At 46.6% G+C, this 14,283-nt stretch overlaps 1 protein-coding gene across 2 annotated transcripts in view; it reads right to left on the bottom strand.

Annotated features, from left to right (window-relative positions):
* LOC118788995 (collagen alpha-2(IV) chain-like) overlaps nucleotides 1–14,283 on the bottom strand; it is an 87,410-nt gene that overhangs the window by 7,709 nt on the left and 65,418 nt on the right. For both annotated transcript variants that reach the window (XM_036545255.1, XM_036545256.1), the window contains 17 exons: nucleotides 14,097–14,280; nucleotides 8,910–8,954; nucleotides 8,453–8,527; nucleotides 7,406–7,504; nucleotides 6,986–7,207; nucleotides 6,425–6,586; nucleotides 5,311–5,481; nucleotides 5,018–5,161; nucleotides 4,226–4,351; nucleotides 3,689–3,870; nucleotides 3,510–3,573; nucleotides 3,303–3,377; nucleotides 2,846–2,953; nucleotides 2,308–2,415; nucleotides 2,056–2,127; nucleotides 962–1,087; nucleotides 10–126 (listed from right to left, as the gene is read on the bottom strand). In XM_036545255.1, coding sequence (XP_036401148.1) covers nucleotides 10–126; nucleotides 962–1,087; nucleotides 2,056–2,127; nucleotides 2,308–2,415; nucleotides 2,846–2,953; nucleotides 3,303–3,377; nucleotides 3,510–3,573; nucleotides 3,689–3,870; nucleotides 4,226–4,351; nucleotides 5,018–5,161; nucleotides 5,311–5,481; nucleotides 6,425–6,586; nucleotides 6,986–7,207; nucleotides 7,406–7,504; nucleotides 8,453–8,527; nucleotides 8,910–8,954; nucleotides 14,097–14,280 — 2,080 coding nt within the window. The remainder of the gene's footprint in view (nucleotides 1–9; nucleotides 127–961; nucleotides 1,088–2,055; nucleotides 2,128–2,307; nucleotides 2,416–2,845; nucleotides 2,954–3,302; nucleotides 3,378–3,509; nucleotides 3,574–3,688; nucleotides 3,871–4,225; nucleotides 4,352–5,017; nucleotides 5,162–5,310; nucleotides 5,482–6,424; nucleotides 6,587–6,985; nucleotides 7,208–7,405; nucleotides 7,505–8,452; nucleotides 8,528–8,909; nucleotides 8,955–14,096; nucleotides 14,281–14,283) is intronic.

Genomic DNA, 14,283 nt, shown 5'->3' with positions numbered 1-14,283 from the left:
CTACTCCACCTTGATTTCCTTTCAGTCCTGGGAAACCAGGGTCACCCGTTGCACCCTGTTTGTCGGGTGCTCCATGTGGTCCAGGGGGACCCCGAAGTCCAGGCTGTCCAGGTTGGCCTTGATCACCTGTATAGAGAGGTATCCAGTTTTAGAGACACTGGAAACACTATTGTCTGCACCACTAAAAATCTGACATCCACCCCCTTAAGAGTCCTTCTTTTCTCATACAAAACTGAAGTAATATTGTATTTTTAAATTAGTACTGTTAGGAGACAGTTTTGTGGAATGGCATGGCGTTTGTTCCGGAGACATGCGATGTGTATTCGAATACAAACGCTGGAGACAAGCGATGTGTATTTGAATACAAAGCGATGTCACTACATCCGACCGGAGCCAAACGGCGCCTCTTGTGAACCCTATGGAGCCAATTAGGTTACAGGGCTCAGGAAATACCCAATTAGAGAGGGAGCTGTTTAGCTATGCACAGCTCCACAAGACCAATCAGAAACAGCACCCCTGCTGGGGATATCATAACTCATATGCAAATGTGACTGCTATTAACTGTATAAAAAAATGAACTGAATTCTATACCTGTTGAACTTCTGCTCAATGCTGATGTTCCCGCGGCCGGCTGTGCTAATAAACTTCCTGTCTTTTGCCACGAACATCGAATCTGCTTCTTTTTGGTGTTCCGGACTTTTTGGTGTTCCGGACTTTTACTAACAGTACATAAAATAACTGAATATTTATGCATTTAAATACAAAAACCTTGTGTAGTTTGTGTGGTTTATGCTGTGTTCTTGAATACCACCATAGCAAGGCACCAATATTATACATTCACAGATATATTTCATGCTCAGAAACTCTGCTCAGACAATATGAGTCAATAATGAATGCATTCAGATCTCCCACACCTACTTGGTTGCATGTTAGACTTTGCACCATCACTATGATTACTGACCCGGGTCTCCTTGAAGTCCCTTTGCTCCCAATGGCCCAGGCAACCCAAAGTCGTTGTTTGGTATCCCTGCTTCTCCTTTTTCCCCTTTGAACCCACGGACACCTGGGGGTCCCCAGGTATCTGCACCTGCAAAGAGAAGCGGGATGGCAAAGTCAGCAGAATGGTCATCCTTCCCTTGATACACATAAGACTAAATAATTCTATCAATTCCAGAAAACCAAATAAAATATGAATAAAATATAAAATAAAATTATTTTATGATCTCTAATTCTGGATGAGGGGCGTGACCTACCCACAGACAACTGTACAGTCTCCTAATAGCTGCCTCTCAGTGTGTTCTTCATCTGTTCTGTTCTAATAATTGTTCATTGGCTAACCTGTACAACATTTTTGAGTACTGTATTGACTCTGTGTCTACTTTAATGTGTCATATGTTGGTTTATTCAGTTTTATTTTTATACTGTACACCAGAGGTCCCCTGCTTGGATTCACAAGGTCAGTAGGTTTTACATTTCAATACATCTTTAAATGATAACACTGCAGCACACCATGCTCTACGTTGTGTGCATTGTAGTTATCCCATGTATTGTAAGTTTGGAACATAACATATTAGTAATATTACTACTACATTTACTATAACTACTACTCAACACTATTGATGATACTACTACTAATGCATATATGTAGACTTTATGTATAATAGTTATGTCTTATACTGGGTGTTGACATTATCACTACAGCTGCGGATGCTATTAATAGCATTATGTTTGCATATGGTGTGTGTATTTCTTTTGTAATTATTTCAGGCTTTGGAGGGCTCCTAAACTGCATAATACTGCTGCAACTATTAGTAATACTGATACTCCAATTTTATACCTCCTGACTACAGATATCAGGCTCTTGATGAACCTTAAACTGATTGGAGTTTCCAGGTGCCAATCACAGACTCCACACAATCAAAACATTTTGCTCTCAAAAACACCGTGCCATACTTGATACCATATAATAGTGCGAGAAATTTTGGGGTTCACAAAGCCTCACCCTCCCACCCATTAGTACTACTACTGCCTCTGTGAGCCATAATGAACATGTACCTGGGACTCCGGGGAATCCCTTCTGCCCTTTGAGACCATCCAGGCCAAATATCCCCTTCAGGCCAGGGAAACCTGCAAAGACAGTTATGATCATCATGCTGTTGAAGCAACCGAGGCAGGGCACATTGTACCTCTGTGGCCTCCTGTGTGTCTTCGTCTGTTTGTCAGCTTCGCTCAGATGAACAGCTGCAAGAATAACTCACACGGCTGGAGGTTTCGTGATCAAGCTTGTTCCCTGACAGGATGGGTTACCTCTCTGCCCTGGCAGACCAGGAAGGCCACTGGTGCCAGTCGCTCCTGCGGTTCCCGGCCACCCCTTCTGCCCCTGCTGTCCTGGAGAGCCCTGCTGTCCATCAGAGCCTGGGAGCACAGAGGCATGTGTGTCACTCAGAGCCTCTGAGCATCAAACCCTAACAGACAAGCAGGGAGTTCAAACCTCGGGATCAGGCCAGCATTAAACTTTGCTGCTCTCTCCGGTCTACTAATAAGTGACAAATATGTAAATGTAAATGTAATACCACACATTCCACTATTCTGTGAGATTCTGAGTAGTCACTATAGTAATGGAGTTCTGTAGTCTAATCTGGAATCTTAAACCATGTGTTGACATCACTGCAAACCCAAAGAGATGCAATATATAAACAAATGTACATGAATAACCCCACAAACACAGCAGAACACTTTACAAAAAAACATGCACAAAGAAACAGTAAAAAAAAGGCTATGGCCATAGTAAACACTACTGAAATGCAGGAAATGAAATGTGGTTGAATGGGAGATGCTTTGTCACCTGGCAATCCGTCAGAGCCAGGGTCTCCCCTGCCCCCTTTCATGCCATCAATGCCATGGAAACCAGGGCTGCCCCTGTCTCCCACCTGGCCAGTGAAGCCCTTGATCCCTGTGGGTGGACAAGGTCATCAAGTCCGTAGTCAGAGTCACATCCCATTATTATACTGCTACTGCTGTGATTAATAATGATGAGAATAACCTATTAATTTGGTAGACACCCTCATTCCAGGTTATTTGCACAGTTACAGCATTACAGTGCAGAATACAGTAAATAACCAGTAAAGAGATAGGCAGTGTGGAGCCAAGTATCCCTGAGAATTAACTGCACTAACACTTCATAATTACTACTTTTCAACTGTCAGCACAACTAAAAACCGGTTAACTGGGAGGTTACAGCTGAACCATCTCTCTACATGGACAGTGATCATACCTCACTCTACTCTCAGGCAGTATCTCACCTGGTGCTCCAGAAAGGCCAGGCTCTCCCCTTTTCCCTGTAGAGCCAGGTAAATCAATGACTGGGCCTTCTTCACCTGGAAAGATTTGTTCTCAATTAGATGGGCTAAGATTAAGGTTATCTCCACCAGGTGAACTCCACTTCTTTATAAGCATCAGCCATATGTGACAGTGGCACTGAATGGGCATATCTTGCTCTGTCTGCCTACCTTTTACTCCATTTAGACCTGGATCTCCTGTGGGGCCATAGGCTCCTGGAGTACCTTTCTCTCCCTGGAACCAAAAAAAGAAAAACACATGCATGCATTGGTGATTGGCTAAGTGCATGTCTGTGGCACACTGTGAGATAACAGTGAGCATACCCGGAGGCCAATGTGAGTGTGCTCACCCTGTGGCCGGTCATGCCGGGGAAGCCAGATATCCCAGGAGGCCCTGTGGGGCCAGGCATCCCCTTGGGCCCTGGCAAGCCCTGTGCTCCTGGGTGCCCCTGGGCACCCTTCTCATTGCTGGGCTCGCCTGGCATACCATCATGACCAGTCTGTCCTGGCAAGCCTGGGAATCCCTTGGGGCCTGAAGTAAAGCAAGAAGTGACTCTGCATCCCTTGTCCCCCACTTAGACTGAACACTGTGTCTGTGGGATCAGACAGACATCTGTGGCAGGTATCTTATTTACTGACGAGACATTCAGCTGCCTGCCATTGACTGTTCCGTCTCTGCTATTTCTGATTCTGAACTGTGATTTGCTGGTGCACTATGAATATTAATGAAGAGGCATGGCTGAAGGCAGAACACCTGTGGCTGGCAGAGTGTGTCAGACTGCTCCAAGACCTTGTGTTGCCAACCGCAACTTCCTAGACTTGGAAGCACAGAGGATGCTCAAGATTTGGTCATAAAAATGTATCTGTGCTGTATTTCATGGACTCACCTCTGGGGCCCGTGAAGCCGTGCTCTCCTAGCTTCCCTTGGTCACCCTTGGCTCCCTTCATCTCCATAATCATGTATCTGGGAATATGTGGCTTCTCACCTGGGGGTCCAACCAGCCCCCGGCCACCTGAGAGACAGCAGAGAGCCAACCCTCAAATCCAAGTAATTTGTTAAAGCCGTGGCCACATCCTTCAGTAAAGGAAAAGCTAAGAATTACACAGCATTTGTGTAATGCATAGTGTATATAGTATAGTGTGTAGTGTCTGTGCACAATAAAAAGATTAGAACAATAAGACCCTGGCTATTGTATGTGACAAGGAAAATGTATAGTGATATTAAAGACTACAGGCCGTATAAAGACTCATTGTAATGCTAAACTTGACAAATGTAAATACCAGTGTTTAGCATGTAACTATTTCTAGTCTCTGAAATTGGGAAACATAAAAACGGCCAAATGCTCCTGTTTTATTTCCTTTTTGTATCATTTTCTTCTCATGATAAATATAACATTTGTTTTCACATTTGCATTGGTTAATAACCGTAGCACAGCAACCCAAAAAGCTGGAAATTTCCTCATTTAAAAAAACAATATTCTCTGACTTTCCACACACAGAAACCTACTGAAAACACTAAAATTTCCTTTCATTTTATGATAATTTTTGACCACACAGTAAGTTTTTTGTCCAAGATTCTATGAGGTCTGCACTTAAAACATGTCAAGGATTACGGTATTGTCTTGGAGAAGAGTAATATTTGAGACAACATATTCCATGAACATATTGTACTGACTCACCTTTTTCACCGGGCAACCCCCTGCCACCTTTCTCTCCCTTAAGCCCAGGGAGGCCAGGCTCCCCCTTGTTCCCAGGTAATCCTGGTATGCCCCTGAGGCCTGGCATGCCTTCAAACCCTGCCGTCCCACGCAAGCCTTTGAAACCTGGCCAACAGAGGCAGAAGAATCAATCAAAACACCACAGAACTAGCGCTGGATGGCCAAGGTGACACACCACCCAGTACCATCACCCTCCTAAAGCCTGAAACTATTATATAAACCAAAATTACATGTGCCAGGAGGTAAATATTAACCTTTCCATCCAAGAACACCAGCAAAGCCTGCTGGCCCTGGTTGTCCTGGATTGCCTGGTTGACCGTTGTTCCCCTTTGGACCCACATCACCATGGTCACCTGGTGGGCCTTTCATCCCAGTGGGACCAGGTGGGCCTGGATCACCTTCATCTCCTCTATCACCAGAAAAACCTGCAGAGCGAAAGCCACCCATATTAACTGCCACATTTTTGTATCAATCACATTAACTACACAATTACTGTTTTTCTCTTCAATGTAGATGTTTAAACACTTTAAACACCTTAGAAGACTATCAGTAGGCATTAAAGTGAGATGGATTATCCACCTGCAGCAGGAGTTCCCAAAGTTTATGGTGATAGAGCACCAACTTGGGGAGCATGGATCGGAGAAGGCCACAGAAGAAAAGCAGTGCTTATGAAACTAAATTAAGTACAAAACCATACATTTTATTTACAGTACATTCAGTATGTGTGCTCTCATTAACACACTAATACAAAGGAGTCTTTAGGTCTCATTAAAACACTAATACAAAGGAGTCTTTTGCCTATCATTCTGAAGCTTTAAGACAGAATCCTTATTTGAATAATCATCAGGTGAAATAGGTCCACAAGTAGCACCCACAACAAAAAATAGCCTAGTATTGAACTTGAATTGCCACCCAATCCCTTCCACATCAAAAGTGTTTTAGAGTCTTGTGCAACTTGAAACCAGCGCTCTTTGCTATTTAGTGTTTTATTGTGTGTTTGCAGGTTAGGTACAGATTTGAAATCTTGCCTTGCAACATGAAAGATCAGCTACAACCCACTAGAATTTCAGCACTCAGAAGCTGTAGCACATATTGTGCTTTTCTGACATGTCATGTGACATGTGACATGTGTCTAGGTTTGGAATTAACTAGCTGAATAAAGATATAAAATAGACAGCCATCCGATGAGTAGCATGGCAGCCAGGGCATTCTGGTTGCTAGATGCAAGTCACCTTCAATCAGTAATTTAAAGGGAACTTAAGTTAGTTTTAATTGAGTGTAACTAAATTTTAGTCAGCTTTAGAGCATGGGCAATGGGGGGCTGCATTTGGGAAGCCTTGATCTCCTGGCTCAGAGACCTTTTCTTACCTGGTTCACCAGGAAGTCCTGGAGGGCCCAGGGAGCCAGACTGTCCTGGTACTCCTGGATAGCCATACTTTCCTGCTGCTCCAGGTCTCCCTACCTCCCCCTGCAGGCCTGGAGGACCAGTCTCTCCTTTGGTGCCAAGGATCCCAGGCATGCCGTGCATCCCTGTGAGTAGAGGGATATTATTAGTATATAGTACATACTAGATATTTGCTGAGGCAGTTCGGATTAAGCACAAAGTGTACAAAAGCAACATTCCACTCGGGAATCAACCCCACAACTTCTGGGTTACAAGCTCTATTCCTTACCATTACACCACACTGCTGCTCCTTACTATTACACCACACCACTGATCCTCCTGATTCAAACATTGACAAGATAGCCCACGGGTTTGTCTGATTGTGGACTGTCACGGGAGACTGTCAAAGTTCAGGATTTCACTGTGCACTATCAACAAATATTTCTTTGAAAAGCAAGGACACAATAATGCCTTGTTAGGATTGTATGGGTTTTGCGGCTTTGAGACTAAGCTTGCATGCAAAAGCTCCCACACCCACCAATCACCTGGGTATCCCTGCGGTCCAGGGTCTCCGATGAAGCCTTTAGTTCCTTGGAGTCCAGGTGGGCCTGGCTCTCCAGGGGACCCAGGGGCAGCCCCTAAAATCTCCCCATGGATACCCTTCTGCCCTGCCTCCCCATCCAGACCAGGCCGACCTGGAAGTCCTGGGCTCCCCTCCTTCCCTCTGCTACCAGGCAGACCCCCATCTCCACGAGGCCCCACCAACCCTGCAGGGAGGGAAAAGCACTTATGATCCCCTTCCTCTGCACCTCCAAATACAGCTCATGACTCACACAATCTGTCAGAACCTTCAGACTGACATTAAACAAAGCTGGGAGCTCAGAGAAACACAACCCCAAGAAGTGCATTTTACTCAAAGGAGCATAAGTGAAGGATTTTTGTACGAGAACTTTGGCTTTGCTTACCTGGCTTTCCCTGGGATCCTCCTCTGCCCTGGTCTCCTTGCTCACCTTTGAGCCCCCGCTTACCAGACAGCCCTCTGAACCCTTTAGGACCAGGCGGGCCTGAAACACAGTAGCTCATGGTTAGTTTTGGTCTGTATCTTTTCTTAGTTTCAATGAATTGAGCAAAAGTGTTGCTAACATTGTATTTTCCCTCTAGAAGTATGCCAATATGGGTTCTAGTTACTTGTTAACTGGTTTTCCACTTCACGTGTACTGTTCAACTGCAGGAGAAACTGCAGAAACTTACAGTGGATACACTGAGATCTCCTCCAATGAGAATGTCTTTTTTCCAGTCTTCAGTTATTTTCCAGTTCCAGTTATATTCAAATGATCAGTTTGTTATTAAGCAGCTTCAGGAGTTCATAATGAGTTGATCATTTGAATCAGCTGTGTTGGAGCAGGGAGAGATCTAAAACATGCAGGGCAGCTGGCCCTCCAGGAGAGGGTTGAGAAACACTGCTCTAAATGAATGTTTTTAACTTAAAATGTATAATATACATATGGATCAATCTGTTGTAACTGAAAGGAAAACACAGAGACTATCAAAATAGTTTGACCTTCTTAGAGGAAAGGCCTAAAAGAGCTGCAAAAGTGTGGAAAAATTTCACCAAGATTATGTATATGAATTAAGCATGTTTTAAAAATAAAATCCTGTTGGCTAAGTGGATTTGACATTCATTTTGAACACTTGCTGTGACTTGAGCCATTAGTAATTTTGACTATTAAAACCTCTTGCCCTTACACTTTAAAACTGGCAATTTTCTTGCACTTTAATTTGATGAAAATAGGTATGTCACAAAGATGAAGAGGTTGAGAAACTAACCAAAAGTAATTCAAATTGTTCTGAAGTTTGGTTTTATGCTTTCGAGTGATGGTGCAGTAGGAGGAAGCAAAGCTTGAGATCCAGACTAAGACACCCCCACGGGAAAGCAGGGTTCTGGGTGAGGGTCAGCCAGCAGGAGTGTCTGATATTATAGAGAATCCTCAGAGCTCTTTAACTCCTGTTACCTTGGAAACCCTCCAGCCCAACTGGTCCTGGCAGGCCTGGTTCACCTGGAAGCCCAGGTACCAGGTTACACTCTCCTGAGATAAAACATGAAACACACAGTTACTAATAAGCATGGTAGTCACTTCACTTCCATCTTTATATAGCACTGTGGCCATATTTGAGCTTCTGTTTGCTTGTTAATCAGGTTAAAACCTGCTTCACACATATGCCATATACTGTATGGTCTGTGGTGTTTCAGATGGTGGTTGGTTGACTGGTTGCCCTGGGTACAGGGTGGCAGACCACATGTGAATGTAATCTGACTTTACTATAAAATGACACTTAAAAAATAAGCAACAAAGTACAGTCTGTGCCCTTAGAAACAACTCCAGCGACTCATACATGGCAGAAAGGCACTGCAAGACACAACAGAGTGCAGATAAGAGTGCAGAGTGTCATGCCATGGTCATTCCATACCTGCTGTGTCCTTTAGTTCTCTGTCTCCTTCCAGAATGCAGCCTCCTTTAATTGTCACGCATGAAAGCGAGAGAGAGAGAGCAAGAGAGAGGGGAAGGGGATTGGATTGGGTTACCAGACATGTGTTAGCACAAGAAGGGGCATATGCTCAAAGCACTGTTCCTTTTTGGTCATTCACTTGACATCATCATGTATGGGGGAAGCCCGACCCGGGCTTGACCATTCACGAAGTCATTCTGAAATCCCGCCAAATGGCTAGATAAGCATCATCAACTGATTGGGGCCTTCCCCAAATACTATAATAGCTGTGACTGACTTTATCACTTCCTCTTTGCCAACTTCACGCTTGAACTGCACATATCACTCTGTTGTATTATAATAACCTAAATTGATTTTTGCCTATTCCAAACTTGCTTACTCAACAGCTTAACTGCTCTTTTCAGCTGGGTAAGCCACCACCTCTTGAGCGTCGTTGAGTTTTTAGTGAGCATCTATATATCTCGAGGAGGCTAACTAACTTGCTTTTGGTCAGCTACCTCGGTTCCCTACTAGCTAGCTAACTTGTTACCTAGCTAAGTAGAATTGTTGCAACTCTTAACATCTCTCTCTCTGACAGGAATATGTCCAGAGTTTGCCCTTGTGGTCGGGAGAAGGCAAAAGGCGACACACACTGACTGTGCGTGTTCTGCCTGGGCCGAGAACATGCGGTGGCTGCCCTTGACGTTTCCTCCGACTGCAACCCCTGCACCTGTATGAGCGTTAGAACTCTCCAGACTCATTTGGCATGCTTGGACCGTGCAGAAGGTGAGTCTGCCAGAGAAGAAGCCGCCAGCCCTCAAGTGGGTGCTGTCACAGACAAGCTGGCGCCTCAGCTCCAACGCACCCTGCCCCTAAGCGAGCTCTGCTTGGAACCGGTGGTCTTCATGGACGAAACCCCCCCCGACCTAAGTTCCGAACATGGACTGTCGTTCTGCTCAGAGGATGACTGCGTATCTTCATTGGCCTCGGGAGACGAGCTCTCTATTGCCAAATATGACACCCCAACTTCTATCCCCTCTAAGAGAGGCGATAAGTTGCTTGGGGCACAGCTGCAGGAAGTGGCTAGCAGGACCACCGTTAAACTTGGCCTCCGTCTGCCCAACCCCCCTGCTGCTGAGGAGTCTCTGATGTACAGGGAATTCTACGACGATCCCCCGCCCACCACTCACGGTCCACTTCCTTTCTTCCCCAATGCATACTCGGAGGTAAGGAAGTCCTGGGGCCGCTCGTATTCGGCTCGCTCACCTGTGCCAGGGCTCGCTACCTACATGTGTGTTGGCAAAGCTACAGAGCTGGGTTATTTCACCTTCTCTGTGGTGGAAGACACTATCGTGGCTTAGCTCTCACCTCTCGTTGCCTATGAAGCCATGTAGAGTGACTGCTACACTCGCTGAGGGGGCATATCTCGCAGCATGTACCAATAATACTGCAGCATTGCTACAAAGGTACCAAGCTAAGCTACTGAGCGAATTAGCTGTCAACTTCAACCCAGAGAATATTGTCGAACTACATAAGGCTACAGACCTGTCTCTTAGACTGTCTAAATGCTCTGCTCAGGCTACAGGAAGGGCTATGGCAGCAGCTGTGGCTATCAATCGCCACCTCTGGCTAAATCTGGCTCAGCTCCCGGACAAGGAGAAATCCCCGCTGTTAGACATCCCCCTCCGCGCTCAAGGTCCCTTCCACAAAGTGGTGGGTATTATGACAGCTAAATTCGAGGGTGAACAGAGAAGTCAAGCCCAGCTCCACGTCCAGCTTCTCTTTCACTCTCTGCTGAGTACAGAGTGCAGAGGCAGGATGCGGGTAACTTCAAGCCTCCAGTTCCCCCTGTCCACCAGCAAATGGAACACAGGGGGTGGAACAGGAACAGGTTTTGGCCAGACCAGCAACCACAGCAGCAGCAGCCACGCTGCCCTCCAGGCAAAGGAGCGCTGTGGGCCTGAGACGAGTCGAAAGAGGGGGTTTCCTCAACCCCGTTTTCTGACGTAGCATCGCTACTGCCCCCCAGACGGAAGTGAATACATTTTCACTCTCCTGTAAAATTTACACAAGATATAACATTTGCACAAGCACACAACCATATTGTTCCCCACGTCCCCCTGTCACAAGTCACATGGGGCCATGTGAATATAAGCCGTCATCCCCACAGAATAATGGTTATGAGTGGGCAGTTACTTCCCGACGTAGACGTACATTGTCTCCCCCCCTCATATAACATTGAACCGCCTTCCACACAGTCAGACAAATCAGCTCTCTGCCTGTGCAGAAGCATGGCAGGCATGTGCTGTGCCACAGTGGGTACTGAATACGGTCACAGTCGGCTATGCTCTGCAATTTGCACGGCGCCCACCGAAATTCAATGGTCATTTGCTCTGTGGTTCCAACAGAGCATGCACCATTGTTGCAACAGGAAATAAATATGCTGGTAGAGAAAGGGGCAATAAGAATGGTTCCACAATCAGACCAAAACGAGGGGTTTTACAGTTGTTATTTTCTTGTACCAAAGAAAGACGGCGGACTCTATCCAATACTGGATTTGTGTGTTTTGAACAAATCTCTACGGAAAGCACCTTTCCATATGCTGACTCAGCGTCAGCTTCTCTGGTCTATTCATCCCGGTGACTGGTTTGTGACAATAGATCTGAAGGATGCGTACTTTCATGTGCTGATACTACCTCGCTACAGAAAGTTTCTCCACTTTGTTTTCAGGGAAAACGCATTCAAATTTCTGGTCCTCCCATTCGGACTGTCTCTCACCCCTCGAACATTCACGAAATGTGTAGAAGCTGCACTCGTGCCCATGCACCAGCGGTGTGTATATGCAACTACCTGGATGACTGGCTGATATGCAGTGAGTCACAGGACAAGGTGACACAGCATGTGACAATGGTTATGTCTCATCTTGTGCGCCTGGGGTTTGCTGCCAATATGGAAAAGAGTTCATTGACTCCGAGCCAGTCCTCTCGCTTCCTGGGCTTGGAGCTGGACTTCAATGGAGATCAATGATGGTGCGCCTCTCTCAGGAAAGAATTCTTTCCATCCTTTTCTGTGCAATGAAATTCCAGCAGGGCCAGCATGTAGAAGCTCGCCTTTGCCAGAGACTATTGGGCCTAATGGCAGCAGCAACAGTGGCGCTCCCACTTGGGCTGCTACGTATCAGACCTTTTCAAATATGTTTCAATGCTATGAAGCTCCACCCTGTTCGAGACAGGACACGGTGGCTGACTGTGTCCCAGAGGTGCTGGAGAGCCCTGGCCCCTTGGAGGGATACCGCCTTTCTGCCTACCGGCATCAAGCTGGGAGGGGTGACGCGCTGTGTGACTGTAACAACAGACGCCTCTTCCAGGGGATGGGGTGCTGTTTGTGACAGCAGAACAGTGAATGGACAGTGGTCCCCGTCTCAAGCGACAGCCCATGTAAATGTGCTGGAGCTATTTATGGTATTACTCGCACTAAAACGTTTTTTGAAGCAGAATCGAGGGTATGCTTGTCCTGGTCAGGACAGACAACACATCAACAGTGGCTTATATAAACAGACAAGGCGGGACACGTTCTTTACCCCTGTTTCACTTAGCGAGACGCTTGTTGCTGTGGGCGGAACAGAATCTTCTGTCCCTCTGAGCAGTTCATCTTCCTGGGTGTCTGAATTATGGGGCAGACCTGCTGCCCAGGGGAAACCCTTGCACAGCAGACTGGCGCCTCCACCCTCAGGTTGTGACAGAAATTTGGGAAAGGTTCGGAAAAGCAGATGTGGACCTCTTTGCATCAAAGGAGAACACACATTGCCCCCTATGGTTTTCGATGCAGAATGACAACCACAAGCGTTTGCTCACCCGTGGCCGTGGAGGCGGCTTTATGCGTTTCCCCTTATAGCCCTGCTTCAGACGACCCTAAATCGGGCGCCCTCACAGCCCTCCTCCTTGCATTAGCTTTGGCGAAACGGGTGGGGGATTTACATGCACTCTCAGTCCACCCGTCCTGATTGCAGTTTTTGGCGGCTGGAGAGAAAGTGGTGTTACGTCCTAATGCGGCTTTTACATCCAAGGTTGTTACCACTCCCTTTCGTAATCAAATCATTGAGCTTACTGCTTTCTCCCCTCCTCTGTTCAGGTCGGATGAGGAAGAAAGGAAGAAAGGCTTCATACGCAAGCTGGGCTTCACTGCACACATTTGTCCGCTTTTACATGTTGGATGTCACAGGACCCTCTGTTGCTCAGGGTGTCCTAGGTGCAACAGCGCATAACTTCGGTGTATGAGCTTACGTTCGATACACTCTTGCCGGTTTGCTTCTCATGCGACTGGCTAGTTCTTGCCACCTATCCTGTTTATGTACCGCAGTGGCATGGATGTGTGCTAGCGGGGATTGGGGGACCGGTTGTTTCGTGTACTTTCACCCTTGCTCTCACATGGTTGCACAGTAAGGCGCTATTGTATACGTTCCCCATTCGTGGTGATGTTGAGTGAACGACCGAAAGGGAATATCTAGCTTACGTACTTAACCCCAGTTCCCTGAGGGAGGGAACGAGACATCACCAACCTCTGCCTTACTGTGCCCTAACTAGGCGCTCAGTTGGCTCAGAGGAAGTGATAAGGTCAGTCACAGCTATAATAGTATTGGGGGCAGGCCCCAATCAGTTGCTGATGCTTATCTAGCCATTCAGCGGGATTTCAGAGTGACTTCATGATTAGTCAAGCCTGGGTCGGGCTTCCCCCATACGTGGTGATGTCTCGTTCCCTCCCTCAGGGAACCGGGGTTACGTACGTAACCTAGACATTTTCAATTACATGAGGACACAGCATAGCAAAATGAATTTTAGGCAGAGACAGGAGGCCTATGGAGGAGTAGCTGCTGGACATTACATGAGAATCTCAGTGTGCTTCACATGGATGGAAACCTACTACAGAAACCAACTTTAAACACAGTCTGTGAATTTTACTCATAACACAACAAAATGGAAAATAGGTCCAATCAATTCATCATGGCTTCAGCATCCATCTACAACATTAAAGCAAAGCCTCTTTCATATCTTGGTGGCGAACATTTGACAGGCAGAATTCTTGAGGATAATTCCTTTTCAGATTGCGTTTCTTCTCAAAGTATGGGATGTGATCACCAGACCAAAGAGAGGAGTGGAGACAGGAACACACCTGGGACACCTGGGGCTCCAGGAATGCCAGGGAGGCCGTCAAACCCAGGATCACCTAGGGGACCTGGCAACCCTTTCACCGAGGCAAGAATCTGACCCGGCTCGCCCGGGTCACCCGCCCTCCCACGCAGACCTGGCTGTCCTGGAAGGCCCTTATCTCCAGGGGGACCAACTGGCCTTTCCCCCTG

Source organism: Megalops cyprinoides, chromosome 14 (genome assembly GCF_013368585.1).
Source record: "Megalops cyprinoides isolate fMegCyp1 chromosome 14, fMegCyp1.pri, whole genome shotgun sequence".
NCBI classification, from domain to species: Eukaryota; Metazoa; Chordata; class Actinopteri; order Elopiformes; family Megalopidae; genus Megalops; species Megalops cyprinoides.
Note: the sequence above shows the minus strand (reverse complement) of the source record. Positions and strands in the feature narration are given on the sequence as shown.